At 49.3% G+C, this 16,939-nt stretch overlaps 1 protein-coding gene across 2 annotated transcripts in view; it reads right to left on the bottom strand.

Moving 5' to 3' along the window:
- Positions 1–16,939, bottom strand: part of Sacm1l (SAC1 like phosphatidylinositide phosphatase) — a 54,480-nt gene that overhangs the window by 12,595 nt on the left and 24,946 nt on the right. For both annotated transcript variants that reach the window (XM_004640673.2, XM_023700682.1), the window contains 7 exons: positions 14,333–14,482; positions 11,692–11,751; positions 10,339–10,372; positions 6,406–6,507; positions 3,832–3,917; positions 2,832–2,918; positions 2,293–2,361 (listed from right to left, as the gene is read on the bottom strand). In XM_004640673.2, the coding sequence (XP_004640730.1) occupies positions 2,293–2,361; positions 2,832–2,918; positions 3,832–3,917; positions 6,406–6,507; positions 10,339–10,372; positions 11,692–11,751; positions 14,333–14,482 (588 nt within the window). The remainder of the gene's footprint in view (positions 1–2,292; positions 2,362–2,831; positions 2,919–3,831; positions 3,918–6,405; positions 6,508–10,338; positions 10,373–11,691; positions 11,752–14,332; positions 14,483–16,939) is intronic.

The raw sequence follows: 16,939 nt of genomic DNA, 5'->3' as shown, positions 1-16,939 counted from the left end.
AGGCAAAGAGCGAGGATGTGCCATGCCTTCAAGCTGCCCAGGCAGGAGCACAGTGCAGGTCAAGGTCAGCCTGGACCAAGGACAAAGATACCACTCAACCGAAACAGAACACCCACCAGAGCCAAGTGAAGCAGCTTTGAAGGAGCTAAGGAAAAGAACCAAAGGTCCACAGCAGCCAAGAAGGTAATCAGTCAAGAAGAGGCCACCTTCCAAAGTGCAGGCAAGCTCTCTCGACATTTTCACTGAGTCTCTTCCAAGACGGTGCCAAACCTGGCAGAAATCTTAGCTCGGCTCCCTTCACTTTACCCGGGGAAGCAAATTAGGCCTTGCTACAAGTATTTATACACCTCTCCGCTTACCAGAAGGGCTGACTCACTCATGTCTGTCGCAAGTAACTGAACACAGGCGGGAAAACACTCAACACTGTATAAAAGCTGTAAGAAGACCACAGGCCACCGGACGCCTGGGCACGAGATCTGGGTGAAGATGCACAGAACCCCCAAACGTGGAAAGGATGCCAGGTGCTGCTCTTTGGGAAACAGGGACATTCAAAAGCAGCTTGTACAGGGAGCTGTGAAAGCCAGCCCCACGCCCAGGCAGGATGCATGCACAGAAAACCCTAAGAATGCCACAAGCCTCCCCTCAGGCTGCGCCCCAGCACAGTGCCAGCAGAGAACGCCCGGCTGCGAGGAGTGGGAAACATGGCTGTGCTCTCATCTGTTTTGTCTGCTTTGCTAGTGCTTCAATTCCTAGAATCCAACAGACCAGTCAAAGGCACTAGCTGAACACGGTGGCCAAAGGAAGTAAGTTTTCTAAGACTGCGCAGAACAAGGAATGGCCTTTGCAGATGTTGTCTGGAAAAGCCTCCCAACCAATAGATTTCTATAGTCTCCAACAAGCAAGAACAAAATGAAACAAAACCAAAACAATATAGTAGAATACAACACACCCTGGGGGGGAGAGAACCAACTTTCAGAGTTCACAATTACACTTAACAATTATAATATGCCATATAAAAAAAAATCATAGGCACACAAAACAGCAGGAAAATATAGTACATCTAAAGGAAAATCAACAGACAGCAACAGTAGGCTGACTATACAAGGACTTTAGATCACTGATCTTAAATACGTTCAGTGAGCTAAGTAAGGGAAAATGCGGACCAAGAGCTAAAGGAAATCAGGAGATACTATACGAACAAAATCAGAATATCAACAAAGAGACAGAAATTACCCAAAGGAACCGAACAAAGAACAGGAACAACACAGTAAAGATGAAAGAACAACAACTGAAATTAACTGGAAATTTAGCAGGAGCCCAGCAATAGATCTAAGCAGCCAGATAAAGAATCTGAAATTGTATGGAGGAAGAGAAAGAAGGACAAGAACACCAGCGACAGAGACGGAGCTCGGTGGTAGGACACTTCGCTGGCATGTATGAAGCAAAGAGAAGACAGAAGGAAGAGGTGTGAACAGGTGAGCAGACCTCGGGGACACCACCCAGCTAGGAGAAATAAGAGGAGCAGAGAGGATCCACATAAAAAAACTGGCCCAAAACTTTCCAAATTTGATGAAAGACATGGATCTTTAAATGCAAAAAGTACACTGTAAAACTGAGAGTGGTGGTCCAGTAATCCTGGCTGCTGGAGGACAAGGCACGATCGCTACAAGCCTGAGACCAGTCTGTGCTACAAAGTGAGTTCAGGGCCAGCCTGAACTAAACAGTGAAACCCCGTCTCAACAAAAATAAAAATAGGGGCTGGTGAGATGGCTCAGTGGTCTAAAGCACCTACTTAGAACAAGCTTAGCTAAAGCACAGGGACCGCGGTTCAATCCCCCAGCACCACATGCCAGCCAGCCCCGCCCCCTGGTGGGCTGAGCTGGCGCCACACACACAAATAAATTTAAAAAAATAAAAAATAAAAATAAAAAACTAATAATAACAAAAAGGGACAGTCTAAAACATGGATAAACCTTTAAAACACATGCAGTGATATACACAAAATCCAAAAGGGCACATTTTGTGATTTCAATTATGTGGGAACCTAGAACAGATACAATTCAGAGAGCTAAGAAGTAGCAGAGACCTCCTGGGGCTGGTGGGGTGAGGGCGGGTGCGCACATTTAACAGCACAGCGCCAGCCACAAAGGGAAGTGGGGTGACTGCACGTTGGGAAACGCTTAATGCCACTGAGCTATCATTTTAAGATGCTTAAAACAGTAAATTTTCAGTTAACTTAAAAAGAGTTTGATTTTTGTTTCACCCTCCCCAAGAAACACACAAGAAACGTACCAGATTGATTATGACTTGTTTTCCATAAATAATTACTTGTGAATCAAAGTGCCTCTGGAAGCCGTCCATCTGGGGGGAAAGTACATTACTTGACATTACAGAAATATTTACAGTATTTTTTAAAGTACCCTCTCAAATGTCCTATTTCTGTATTTCAAGGACTAGTGTTAGGGCAGGGATCATGTCTTCTAAATGGCCTAAATACCATGTAGTAAAAATAGCTAAAAGCCATTGTTCTGTGAGCTCCCACACCACCGTTCTAACCGTGATTACGGCCTCAACAGAGTGCATGCGGTGCTCTGGGCAGCGTGCGCTCAGGACCCCCCCCCCCCGCCTCCCAAGTCCACACTTGCTGCGCCACGCAGCCATCTATGCACAAGCTGGGTTTCAAGGTTTGTGGGTGCCAGGACCCAGGAGGAGGGCCTCAGAGCTGCGGAATTCTGATGGATGGGGAACAAACACGCATCCTGTCCACAAGCTACCACGCCCGCCACAGGCTTCCCGATGCCAGCCAGTGAAAACAGCAGGGAGGTACCTACGTGATTTGCTGCTTTGCTGATCTGTGGCAGTGGCTTGTACTTGAGGTTTGGTCTTTGGGACCAGAAAACAGGGATTGATCCTCGAGTCTAAAAGAAAAGAAACACAAACAAATCTTAACTTTCTCACCTTCTTGTCAGCAGTATAGATATGAAAGGCTACAATGGAAAAAATTACACAAACTACATGCTATGAAAGAGTAGAGATGCACCTATTTTTAAGGCTTATGTTTTATGGAAATAGGCTCAGAAAGGACTTTTCCTCCTCTTAGTTTTAGAAAGACGTCATCTGTGTAGGCAGTTCTGTATTTCCTCTGAATTCTAAAATAAACAAATTTATCCAAATAAAAATTAACAAGTAACAGAAATACCGTGGTTCACAAAGCTCCTGTTTGCAAACAATTCAGTGTGCAGACTAAACTGCTCCAGCAAAATTTTGTTTCTGTTTGTCAACTCCATTTCGGGTGACAAACACAACTGGGGATAGCTGTCTCCCCCCAGAAACACAAACTCAGCCATCTTTCCCAAAATCAGAAACATAAATTAAGTTCCTAAATTGAGGTGTCACTATATCTTTTATAATTCAACTTTACAAAAAATCAGGAAACTGCTTTATTCATTGTCGAAAGAATCCACTTATGAGTATGTATTTCAGTCAGGATCACAAGCAGAAAGTGACCTCCGAGTCCAGGAGGGCTGCCCCGCCCAGCGCTGGCACCTGCAGCTCCCTCTCCCAGGGCCTGGACGGCTACAGTCAAGCCGAGGAGCGACCCAACCACCCCACAGCCTGCGCACCTCCCGCCCCACCCTCTCCTAGGGCCTCAGCTGAAGGGCAGGAAACCCGGCCAGGGCCAGACAACGGTGCCTTTCCTGGAGTGCATGGCCCCACCTCACTGACTGAGGTGACTCAAGAGGAAGGGAAGGGAAGGGAAGGGAGGAAAGCAGAGCTCGGCAAGACTGAACACGATGGTGGAGCGGGTCAGGCCGCCGAGGGGCGACTCGCCTGCACGAACGAGGCCCTGCTCCCTCCGTAGTGCACAATTTGCTCCGTTTCTACGAAGTTGGCTGCATGGCCTTCAGAATCAATTCCTAGATTGAAAAAAAAAAAGTGAGTCAATTATAATCCATACATAAGAAACACCAGGAACACACTACCTCAGGCTAATTCAGTTCTGATGAACGGAGAAGTACTATACTTACAAAATTAAAATTCAAACAAGTGCGTAGTGCACAACAGAAAACTAACACAAGCTTACTCTTTTTTTTTTTTCACACTCCAACTCTGCTTTTATTGGCGTCACTCTTACATGCGGGACTGTGAGGGACAGAACACAGACTCCAGGGCCGTGCCGCGCTGACAGCACGGTCGGCAGAGATCCGGTGCTGCCTGCATACAAGGCCCGGTGCCGAGCAGGACAGCGAGGCTCGAGGGCCGGACGCACAGACGTGCGCGCGAGGCGGCGGCTTGCAGTGCACACTGCGCGCCTCGCCTGGGTCCCAAGTCCCAACGGCTGCTGGCTGGGTGTGTCGTCAGGCGCCGACTCTCTGTGGCATCAGACTGCAATTAAGACTGGACACCTGGGCACATCACATACTGTTTCTCCCTAAACATTTACGGGTACAGCTGTGTTTTCCGAAATGTTTCGTTAGTGATACTCAGTCTTATCAGCCTGGTTCCATAATAGTCTATGATGTAACTACTTCCACCTGAAGGTCCAACGGTCTCGTCGTCTCCTCGGCGCCGGCTGTGGTGGTGGCAGCCACCCCCCAGGAGCCCAAGGCGACGGCCGCAAGCCACAAGACGCCCAGCAGCTGCGCGGCCACAGGATCGGCAGATGCGGGCCACGGGCCCTGGCGGCCGCCACGCTGGCCCAGCGCACCACCAAGCTTATTCATTTAAACAGGCTTATAGAAACATGAGGCCTGCTAGCACACTGATGGAGCTGGCCACTACCCTTCATGTGCATAAGCCTCCTCTAAAGCAGGGCTTCTCAAACTTGACCATGTTTTAAAGAAAAACTGTTCAAATTGCTTCTCAGCCTTTTGGCTAAGATCAAGTGAAGAAAAACTGTTCAGCTGGGTGTAGTTGCACATGCCACCTGTGAACCCAGCACTCAGGAGGCTGAGGCTGGAAAATCACTCTGAGTTGGAGGCAAGCCTGAACTACACAGCAAGAACTTGTCTCCAAAAAAAGAGAAAGAAAAAGGAAAAAATCCTCCCAAACATGTTCAAAATTCTACTCTGAAAAATACTGTATTTTGAAAGTTAGAAAATCACACTTAGTAATAACACAATACTAAATGTAATTGTAGACCATTTTGTTAATAACGTTTAGTTATAACACAAATGGTGCCTAGAAAATACTTATTTTAATTATAAAATAAGCCATTCATAGTCTTAGAACATCTACTCCTGAGGCCGGGGTGATGGCTCAGTGGAATAAGCGCTTCCCTGGCAAGCACAAGGGCCTGAGTTCAAGCCATGGTTCCGCAAAAACAAACAAAAAAAAGAACATCTACTCCTCCAAGAATATGCCCACAAAACTTAGTGGAGCCAGGCGTGGTGGCACATGCCTGTAATCCCTGCACTCAGGAGGCTGAGGCAGGAGGATCGTTACAAGTTTGAGACAAACCTGAGCTACAGTGAGTTCAAGGCCAACCCAAGCTGCATAGCAAGACCCTGTCTCAAAAAGACAGGAAAGGGGCTGGCGAGATGGCTCAGTGGTCTAAGGCACCTACTTGGAACAAGCTTGGCAAAGCACAGGGACCGCGGTTCGATCCCCCAGCACCACATGCCAGCCAGCCCCGCCCCCTGGTGGGCTGAGCTGGCCACACACACACACACACACAATAAATAAATAAATGTTAAAAAAAAAAAAAAAAGACAGGAAAAAAAATTTTTTGAAAACTCCCTAGTTGGTGCAGGCAGGCACAGGGGCCAGGGGTTTAATCCCCAGGCCTGCCGTGCCAGCCCCTTGGCGTGGTGGCACACGCCTGTAATCCCAGCTCTCAGGAGGCTGTAAACAGGTGAATCACAAATCCGATCTAGTAGTGAGACCCTGAACACCCTGAAGACCTTGCCCTAAAATACAAAAACAAAACAAAACAAAAAACAAACCACCTCCCTAGTTAGAAAAGCACTGCGCTCCAGCATCTACCCAGACCTGACGCTGAGGAGACCAGTGCACCAACTGAATACTCCCTTTGGACAGTTTACACAATCTACTTTTATAAAGAAAGGCCTGCTAAATAAAGCGAAACAGCTTTCAAGTTTGCTATTGACCTAAATTCCCAAATGAGCAGAGGAAGTCCTCGGGGCTTTAATTCCCAAACAACCCTAACACCCTTGCTACAGGAGAGCCCCGCAGCCCCTCAGAGCAGTCAGGCAGCAGCCTCCAGGGCCCAGCAGGCTGGCCAGATGATACAAAGGGCAGGTGAGGCATGAGAGGCCCACGCACTCTTCCAAGGGGAAACATCGGGACCTAGCAAGGTTATGAAAATGAATACAGAACTGTGCTGCAGAACAGACGTTCAGTAGCAGATCCGACCGATCTGAGCCACACTCCGGGCAGTCTCACCTCTGACATAATAGCGCACCCCAGCTCGGAAACAGCTCCTCCTGGAGATGAGAATCCAATCGAAGTATTTTCCATTGATAGAACACGAGTGCATGTTAATAACTGAACCACGTTAAGAAAAATATAGTATATCCAAGCATAGGTGCTATTTCTAGATTCAATCTGAATTTTTTTATGCTACTGAGAATGAATCACCTTTAAGAGAAAAAGGATAGAGATACACACATCTTCCTGGCTCTCCACGAATATTCCTAAGATGCAGTACTGCCTCCTTCTCAGTTTAAGTCAGGAGCCCTACAGAGCCCTGCGGACAGGGTGCTTCCCCACTATCAGACATGGGTGCCTTCCCATAAGCCACTTTTTTTGAGAAAAGGTCTCACTGTGTGGTTCCAGCAGGCCTTGTGCTCACTTTTGTGGCCTCCAGGCTGGTCTCTAACTCAAAGAGATCCTCCTGTCTCAACCTCCTGAATGCTGGGATTACAGGTGTATGCCACCACAGCCTGTACACATATGCAGGGCCAGGAGTCCTTGCGCTTGCCAGTAAGTGCTTATGCCTCTGACCTGTCTCCACAGCCCCTCCACGAGCCACTCTTGAAAGCCATTAACTATATTACTAAAAAACCTACTCTGGATGAGAAACAAATGTAAAACAGATGAGCTTTTAAGAAATGAGAGGGGCCAGACTACTGCAGCTGGAGGACACCTGGACCTGCCACCTGTGTCCGGCCCCCAGCTTCACCTCCTGTGCTGCCCCACAGCCTGTGCTTCTAGCTCTGCTCCTGACTGGGACAGGACACAGGTTCTTTTGTGCTCTTCCCTCAGTGTGTCCCTGAAGCTCGTCACAGGCACTCCTCTGCCTGCACACACAGCATGTCCCATTGCCCACAGACAGGTAGGCTGTCCCATGTTCTGGGTCAGAACCAGTAGAGCTTAGATGGGTAGGACAAGCTCAGGCTCCAGCTCCGAGCAGCAGCACTGGGTTCAGAGGCCAGCACCACCTTCTGACCTTGGCCAGCTCCTCTGGCTCCTGACCTCTGCCTACGCTGGGCATCGCCTGCTTTTCCCTGTGTGCTGGCTGGGCCCTGAGGCAAAGGAGAAGACAGGTTTGTTTCCAAGGCCCTACTTTCACTTCCTTGGCTGTTTAGGTTTGCCTTATGGTTATTTTCTATATTTATCATTTTTAATACACTAACTTTATTCATCAAATATACTGCATACTAAAGCAAACACCTACGAACCACCACCTACCTCCAAGACAACTCCCAACCCAGATCCGCCAGTCCCCCACTCCAGTCTGCTGCCTCCTCAGGCTTGCAGAAACGTCCAGGTGTGACTGGGGTCTTACTGAGGCGGCGCCACCACAATCCCAAACCCCAGCCCTGGTCCTGCTCCCTGTAAGCGCCGAGGTGCACCCTTCCACGGCGTGGAGCTCTCCGCCAAGGCTGTGTGCGGCCCTCAAGGACCAGGGTGTGCACAGCGGGGCCGAGCCTCCGCGGCTGTGGACGCGCCTGTAAGCGCCTGCTGGTGGGAATGCACTGAGAGTGCACAGAAATGCTAGCAGAGTCACAAGAAAATGCCAAATAATTTTCAAATGGTGGCGCCAAGGGACTCAGCCCAGTTCCTGCCCTTGCTAGTACCTCAGCTCACCAACAGCTCCTCTCGACAGCACCAGAGGGGATTCCGAGACAGTATGTAATTGCTTATAGACTCTGCTAAATCATCCACAGTGAGCTGGTCACAAAGTAAACAGGAGTCTGCTTTTGAGGGCTGGGTCTGGCAGCAAATGATGTGCTACTGCACAGGTCACGTCCCCTGGGCAGAGGCCATGCAGACTCCGGAGGCTACAGGAAGCACAGAGGAATGCGAAGAGACCACCCCATGGAGGCCCGTCACAGGAAGGTGACTTCTGTGTCCGTGCGGGACTGGGGACTAAGCCCTGTGGTTCTGCACTACATCCCTGGCCACCTTTTCCTTCTCACACAGGGTCTGGTGGGTCACCACCCTCTTGCATGAGCCTCCCAGAGTGAAGGGTTACACTTTCCTTCTCTAGGCTTTGCATCTCACATATTTGCAACCTCCAGCATTCCTGTCACCCCACCCCAGCCTATGACACCGTTTCCCGGACCTCTACAGAAGCAGAAGCCCTCACCAGGCTCTGGCCAGAGCACACGGCCAGCACAACTCCTACAGCCACCCTCCTGCCTGCTGAGCCACGGAGGAGTGCCTCACCAGCCCTGCCCTGCACAGCTGACGAGCCACCAGCAGGGCCTCTGCCTCCTGGACCCTGACTGCCCTCGCTCTCTGCCACCATCACGCTGGGCCGGCTTCCTCTTCCTGGAAGGCATCGGCTGTCATTTACTGCAGCAGCCCTGGGACCTGGCCCTCTGCTCACCCAATCCTGTTCATCTTCCTCACAGAGCCCTAGGCTGTCACAGTGACCTGTCAGACTCCTTCCAGTCTCTGGGCACAGTCTGTCTCAGGTCACCTGCGCTCTGCCCAGCAATTGCATCTCCACCTGAACATCGCAGCTCCTAACCTGCTGGCGTCCACCTCACTGCACCTCCCTCAGCCTCTGCCTCCCAGCAGGACTGGCTTACACCCACCCCTCTACTCAGATCCCTCCCAGATCATCCCTTTTCTATATTTTTGCAGTGTGTGGCATTGAACCCTGGGTCTCTGCACAGAGCCATGCCCCCAACCCTTCTGTATTTTTAAATTCAGAGAGAAGGTTTTGCTAACCAAGTCACCCAGGTTGGGGTTGAACTTGTGTTCTCCTGCCTCGGCCTTCCAGTGTGCACACACTCTGCTTGGCTTCTCATTATTATGAACAAAAAAGCCACAGTCCATGTGGGCCCATCAAGCTCTACAACCCGGCACAGGACTGAGCGTGCTGACCTATGTGCCGTGCAACAGGACTACTTCCCAACTGCACGAGCTACAACGAACAAAAGCCTAGGTAAAGCGCTCAGTGCGAAGCCTGATGGGTGCACCGCTTCTGAAGCTGTGTGGAAAAAGTACTTTGCAGCCCCCCTTGATATTATTTGTCCACCCGCTGTCTCATTTTGAAAACAAAGTGGAAACAGTTGGCCAAGCCCTCCAGCACCCATCCTGTCTGCTGCTCCACCCTCGGGAGAAGCTGCAAGCGCCGCCAGGCCCGGGAGGTGGCAGACACAGAAGCGGGCTTCACCCGGACCCTGCACTCCTACTCCAGTCACGGTGGAGAACGGTCCCGCCTCTAAGGAGAGCAAGGCAGTAACTTAGCAAGTCCTGCCTGCTAGCATCGGGATCAAGCACCTCGGACCCCTGGGCCGTAGGCTTCGGGCTCCGGCCGTCCGCAGGGCAGCCAGGCTCCCGTCGGGGTCTGTCACTCCCGTCCTTCAGGCGCCACCTCGCTGTTTCCCTGTCTTACCACAAATCTCTGGGGCAGCTGAAGGAAGCTGCACTTAGATCACCGCTACTCATTTGCTCGTCTGCACTCGCACCGAGACTGGATTTTCCCCCAGGCGTCGTTCTCGGTGCTTTAGTCTCATTTCTCTAGCAGGATCTCAAATGACAAGTAAGCCGCACTTCTGCAAGCTGCTGACCATGCTGGCTGCCAGACGCGACCCAGACGGGCTGAGGAAAGGCCTCGCCTGGACTGCCACGCACACCTTACTCCTAAGATAACATCGAATAAAGGCAAGACAAATGAGACACACATATTCTTTTTCTTTATCAAAACTGTTAAAGACAAGCTAGTCTGAGGGCTCATTCTTTTAAAAAACAACATGGTAGCTCATGTTCAGTATGCTACAATTTTACACCGTAAGTTTTGTGCTTTTATCAGCAACAACTTCTCCCAGTACACTCCTCACGCCACATCTGACTTCCTCCAGCTGCTCTGAAGATTTAGACGGACTGCCTGCACCCAAGAGTAAGTTCCCGCAAGGATACAGCCATGCAGCACCGGGAGAGCAAATCGATGGACCTGAAATGAGGACATACAGGAAGAGTAAGCACACGTTGCCATCAACAAATACATACAGCGCATGGTATGAGGCACGCTCACCAACAGGGGAGGAGTGACCATACAAACAGCGCAAAGGCGTGCACCTCCTCAGAACTGGATTTCAAACAGGTACTTCTAACACCACGTTGGGCACTCACTATCATCACCGGGACTCGAACATTCGGACGTGGGACAGTAAGAAAACCACTGGAAGATGCAGAATGTTTCTTCACTCCTTGGAAAGGACATTCTATGCTAATACTGCTCCAATGACTCTTCCCAAACCCTCAAAGCCAATGACAACAGGCTGGATATGATGGAGCGCCCAGCTCCAGCTACTTGGGAGGCTGAGGCAAGAGGTCATGAGTGTAAGGCCAGCCCGGGCAACAGAGACTCGGAAAGTTTTATAAAAAAGTACCGTAGGGCTGGCCAAATAGCTCAGCGGACTAAAGTGCCTGCTTAGGCAGAGCGCAGCGGCCAGGGTTTGATCCCCCAGTGTGCTGTACTGGCCCCACCCCTGGAGCAAGCTGAGATGGTGACTGACACTGTACGTGGTGGTACACACCTGTAATGCCAGCACCTGGGGGGCTGAAAATATGAGAATGAGAATCAATATGATTCCTATCTATGTAGTGAGACCCTGTACTAAATATATATATTTAAAAAAAAAGAAAGTAGCCCAGAGATGTGGCTCAGCAGGCCAAGCTCAGTCTCCACAACTGCACCCCCACCCCCAAAAGAAAGACTGCACACGGATCCAACCCCACCAGTTCCCCTGCACCAAGACACTAAGCAGCGTCTCCGTCCTGAGGCTTCCCAGTGTTCCGCTTAGGGTTCCCAGCCAGCAGCGCTGCTGGGATGCAGGGCTAAGTGGAAGAAAGCGGGGATCATGAGAGCGGGGCCCCTGATGGTGGCCCTGGACCTGACCCAGGCCTCGATGTGTCTCATGCCCCATGAGGCAAGCAGCTCTGTGCCGCCACCATGGGCTGCCTGACCACAGCCCAGCAGCACAGAGCCAGCTCCAAGCTGTGAGGCTGGAAGCCCAAAGAAACTCTTCCTTGCAGGAAGTTGTATATTTCTAGTATTCCATCTCAGGAGTGGGCAGCTAACCTAAGAGATCACCAAGCAACAATGGGGCTTCTTCAGCCCGCAGGGCAGGGGGACAGGGACCTGCTCAGAGTGTGCAAGCTGAAGGTGGAATCCTTCATCCAAACCCCTGGTGACCAGGAAGCCCCATGATGTGCACTGCACTGACATCTGACAGTGACAGCGGGAAAACTCCAGCTCGTGTCCATTACCTCCGGCTGTGCAGACAGCTCTCTCAGAAGATGACCGTTCCAGACAAACCGCTGATCTGCCTGTGAGAAGAAGGAAAATGGAGTCTGCAATCTGCCATGCCGAGCCGCTACAAAAAGAGAACTCCTGCCCCATGCCCCCATTTGGGGGCTTCTGGCAGGAGCTGAACAGGGACAGGAAGTGCAGTGGTCAGCAATCCACTCATTTTGGGAAAGCCACTATCCTTGTCCTGCTCCCATCTCTGCCTCACCCCACAGGACCAGGGTCCCCCCCAGGCTTTCTCCTCACAGGAACCAATCACCAGGCATTAAAGCCCACCACGCTCCTCCACCCAGACCACTCTTGCCCCCAGACTCCTCCTAGTTTTTCCACTGGCCCCCCAGGGCTAATTAGGGAGTTTTCTTGTGTGCCTGTCTCACAATGGGTGACAAAAACCCTTTGAACTTTCTACTCTCTAAAAAATCCATGGCTTGGGCTGGTGAGATGGCTCAGTGGTCTAAAGCACCTACTTAGAACAAGCTTAGCAAAGCACAGGGACTGCGGTTCAATTCCCCAGCACCACATGCCAGCCAGCCCCGGTCCCTGGTGGGCTGAGCTGGCCACACACACACACACACACACACACACACACACACACACACACACAAAAAAAAAAAATTAAAAAAAAAAAAAAAATCCATGGCTTGTTAATAAAAAATCAAGACAGCACTTACCCAGGTTCCTGAACTGCAGCACCGTTTGGGTGAGGGCACACAGGACCTAATCTTAAAAATACTCTTGGGGCTAGGGAGCTAGCTCAGCAGTCTAAGCGCCTGCTGGCAAAAGCAAAGACCCGATTTTCATCCACGGTACTGCATGACATGCTGGCCCCAGAGCCCCAGACAGGCTGTGCTGGCCATGAAGCTGGGCGTGGCGCATGCCTGTCATCTCCAGCACCGGGGAGGCTGAGGCACAAGGATCAGTACAAGTCTGAACTGCATAGTGAGACTCTGTATCCAATAAGTAAATTGTAAAAAAATAAAAATAAAACCCTCATGTTAATGTCTCTCTCTTTCTCTAACAAAGGGTCAAGGATATAACTCAGCAGTGCACCACCTGCCTGGCAAGCGCAAGGTGTCTTCAGTTGCATTTCCAGCATGCATACACACAAAAAACCCGAGAACAAAACACTTGGGTATTTTTCTAATTCTAATATCACACTGTTACTTTTCCAAATAAAACTTGAATAGCATCTCTGCTGAAATCAACAGCTTGAAAATTGTTTTTATAAGCCCACTATGTTGATAACAATATAGGAAAATGAGAGCTAAGTGTAATGCTGGCTTGAAGATTCTACATCTCAAATTTAGTACTTGGTAGCCTAATATTTATTCAAAAACATAAATTCGTTTTTTTTTTTTTTTTTCCAAAAACATAATTTGAAAGATCTGCCTACAATTACCTACAAGTGTCTTTGGACTTAGTTCCTCAGTGCCTATACCAATGGTGGTCTTCCATCTTGTCTGTGTATGTATATAGATTCCAGGGCCTTCAATGTAGAATTCTAATACATGTTTAAACAGGTCCCAGGCATGGTGGTGTATGCCCGCTAGCCCAGATATTTTTTTTCTTTTGTATTTAGTACAGGGTCTACAGGGTCTCACTACACAGATCAAACTCATAGTGATCCTCCTGTTTTCAGCCTCCCAAGTGCTGGGATTACAGGCATGCGCCACCACGCCCAGTCTCAGTCGCTGTCTCAGCATGCCCCGAGGACCAGGCTGGCACGGCACACTGGGGCTCGATCCCTGGCCGCTGCGCTCTGCCTAAACAGATGCTTTAGTCTGCTGAGCTATCAGGCGGGCCCTCTGTCCAGATATTAAGACTGAGGCAGGAGTGTAAGAAGCTTGAGAACAGCCTATATATCTTAGACTCTATCATCGCAAAATAAAATAAAAAGCACTTGATGGTATGAGGCCCTGGGTATAACCCTTAGTACCACACACACACAAAAGGAAAGAAACATGGTTTATATTCTCAAACACCAGTACCCCTATGATCCTTATCCTAATACAGCCAAAAAATAAGAACATCCAGAATGCTGGGCATGCCAGGTTTGATGGCACATGCCTGCTCCAAGTTCAGGACCAATCTGGGCTACAAGGCAATCTCAACAATGGGGAAGCTGAGGCAGGAGGATGGCCATGAGGTCAAAGGAAGTCTGGGATACACAGTGAGTTCAAGGCCAGCCTGAACTACATAGTGAGAACACGTCTCAGAATAAGCAAACAAAAAACTATGAAACAAGAGGTTTTAAAAAATTTCAGCAAAAGCAACCTTTACTTTTAGTTTTGGACAATAATCTTAACTGGCTTTCCCAATGAATAACAAGATTGAAGCTGGTTATGTTTGAAACATAACTGCCAATGTTTGTTAATGTCCAAGGCCAGCCTAAACTGCAAAATGAGACCCTCTCTCTAAAAGACAAAAAACAAAACAAAACAGAACTTGGGGCCGCAGCAGTGCTCAGCGCAGTGCCGAGCTCAGCCCCAGCGCGGAGGAGGGGCAACGAAAGACACTAACACAAAGCTGGATGCCTGAAAAAGATACACTCCTTTACAAAAAAGAAAGGAAACCCACGCAACCCAGGAAGGCCGAGCTTACCCTCTCCAGGAGACTCATTTCCTGGAACTCGGGACTGGTGTTGGCCAGCCGCTGCAAGGTATGCGTCAGGTCGTAGGTTGTGGAGAAGTAAAAGCCGTCCACGCTCAGGACGCTGCTGAGCATCGCCAGGAATGTCTTATTATCTTGCAACTGCAAACACAGAAGGCCAGTGTCCTCGGAGTGAGGCGAGCTCAGGCAGAACGAGGAGTAAGACTAAAGCACGCACGCGCAGCCCGCTAACTGCCACTGGGCAGGGAAAGGGGTGCGGCTGCGTCCCCAGCGGGGGGCTCACTGGGCTTTCCTCCTTTGGGTGCCCTTCACAACGACGCTTACTCTGAAGGGCAGGAGAACCATGCTAACAACACACCGCTCCAGGTCACGGCCTGCTGCGTGCTGGACGCTTCACCGCAGCCCTGCTTGCGGAGCGTACCCCCGCATCTGGCCAGTGAAACACAAACGCAAGAGGGGCCAGGTGCCAGAGAACAAACAACAGACGCACGCGACCCATCCGCAAGAAACTTCACTGGCTTAACTGGAAAGAAAACACAATTAAGTTTTCTTTAAAACACAGAGGTAGAGTGTGATACGTAGCACACACTTGTAATCCCAGCAATGGGGAGGCTGAGGCAGGAGGATGGCCATGAGTTCAAAGCCAGTCTGGGATACACAGTGAGTTCAAGGCCAGCCTGAACTACACAGTGAGAACACGTCTCAGAATAAACACAAAACTATAAAACAAGGTTTAAAAAAATTTCAGTAAAAGCAGCATTTACCTTTAGTTTTGGATAATAATCTTAACTGGCTTTCCCAATGAATAACAAGATTGAAGCTGGTTATGTTTTAAACGTAACTGCCAATGTTTGTTAATGTTTCATGATTACCAAATGATTAACATGTTACAAACCTACATAATACCAATTTTTAACTTGGATTGTGGAGAATGACTATATGAGCTCAGTAATATAGTAATTAGTAAGAAACTTTACAGTATGAAACACATACTTTTCATTAAAGTGCTCCCTGCCATAATTTTATTTTTTTAAGTGCTTACCATAGATAAGGTACGCATTTTAGAAGAACAACTTTTCTTTTAGAAATAAACATTTTTGTAATCTTGGACATAAAAATACAACTTCTAACTTTTAGGAAGCAAACACTCTAAATAAACAATGACTGCACAGATGTCTACAACCATAATGTTGATTTCAAACTGTGAGGTTCCACAAACGAGAACGGGCCGGGCCATGTGCGCATCTTCTTTATGCCCATGAAGACGGCCTGCTGGGGCAGCGAGGAGCCTCCCTAAACCACCTTTACAGCTCCCACCTTAATGGAAGCTGGCGCTGGCCCATGGCTTGGCTGGGGAGATGGCTCAGTAGGATAAGCCTGGCAAGCGCAAGGTCCTGAGTTCAATCCCCAGCACCACAAAAAAAAAAAAACCTCTCCGAAGTTACAAATGCATGTGGAACTTTAAAAAAAAAAAGGTAAAAACCATACATTTTGGCCCACTAATTTGAAGCATTAGAAACATGAGAATTTAAAATACCTTATTTCTTGGGGTGGCCAGGGTTCGGCAGTATAAGCACCTGTCTGCCAAGCTCAAGGTCCCAAAGTCAATCCCAGTACTGATAAATAAATAAATTTATTTCCCATTTCTTTGTTCAGGAAAAGATCTGAATGGGGAGTTTGATCAGAGCTTGCCCTCCTCTCCTTATTGTACAGCTCAGGGTGTGGAATGCCCACGGCTGCCCGCCAGCGCGGCCTAAGGCTGGGCTGTCCCTGACCCTTCGCCCTGAGTGTAAAGGTGCTGCCCACAGGAAAGGAGTATCACCACTTCCTCCCCAGCCCTCCCTTCTACCTAGGCCTCCTCCTCCTAAATGCTGACCATGCCTCTCGCTGTGCCCTCTGCGTCTCTTCCACAGGGACAGGGCCAGCACTCCCAAAGGATGACGTCTACATTCCATGGATGTTTGATCTCAATTTCACTTCCAAAGGTGGCATTTCTGGTTTCTTTTCATTTATTTATTTCATGTATGTATTTGGTACAGAGTCTTACTATGCAGCTGAGGCTCGTAGTGATCCTCTTGCTTTCAGCCTCCCCAGTGCTGGGATTTCAGGTGTGTGCTACCTCACCCAGACTTGGTCACCAGCTCTGCCCACCCCGGGGGCGGGGACAGCACAGCATGCAGGACCAGGGATCGAACCCTGGTCCCTGCACTTGCCAAAGCAGGCACTTAGTCCACTGAGCTATCTTCATCGGCCTTCATTTATTTCGCTAGGCTAATTCTTCAGCCAACGATTTTTGGTAAATAAAATTTAAATCATGTTATCGGAGGACTGGTATTACCTAAATCAAAGAACTAAAATTTCTGCATAAGAATCAGGCAGAGCGAGAGGACTGCCTGAAAACACTGCCCCACATGCACAGGTGCCTGCACTAGCACGTGCTGGAAGGTGAGAAAACCTTCTCTGGGCAAAGGGTGAAATAAGTAGTTTTAAAAGATATATATTCTATTAAGAGAGATGGGGGCCAGGGAGATGGCTCAGTAGGATAAGCGCTTCCCTGGCAAGCGCAAGGGGCTGAGTTCAATCCCTGGTTCCACCAAA

This window comes from Octodon degus, unplaced genomic scaffold (assembly GCF_000260255.1).
Source record: "Octodon degus isolate 3935 unplaced genomic scaffold, OctDeg1.0 scaffold00126, whole genome shotgun sequence".
NCBI lineage: Eukaryota > Metazoa > Chordata > Mammalia > Rodentia > Octodontidae > Octodon > Octodon degus.
The sequence above is the reverse complement of the archived record's forward strand: the minus strand, read 5'-3'. Positions and strand labels throughout refer to the sequence as shown.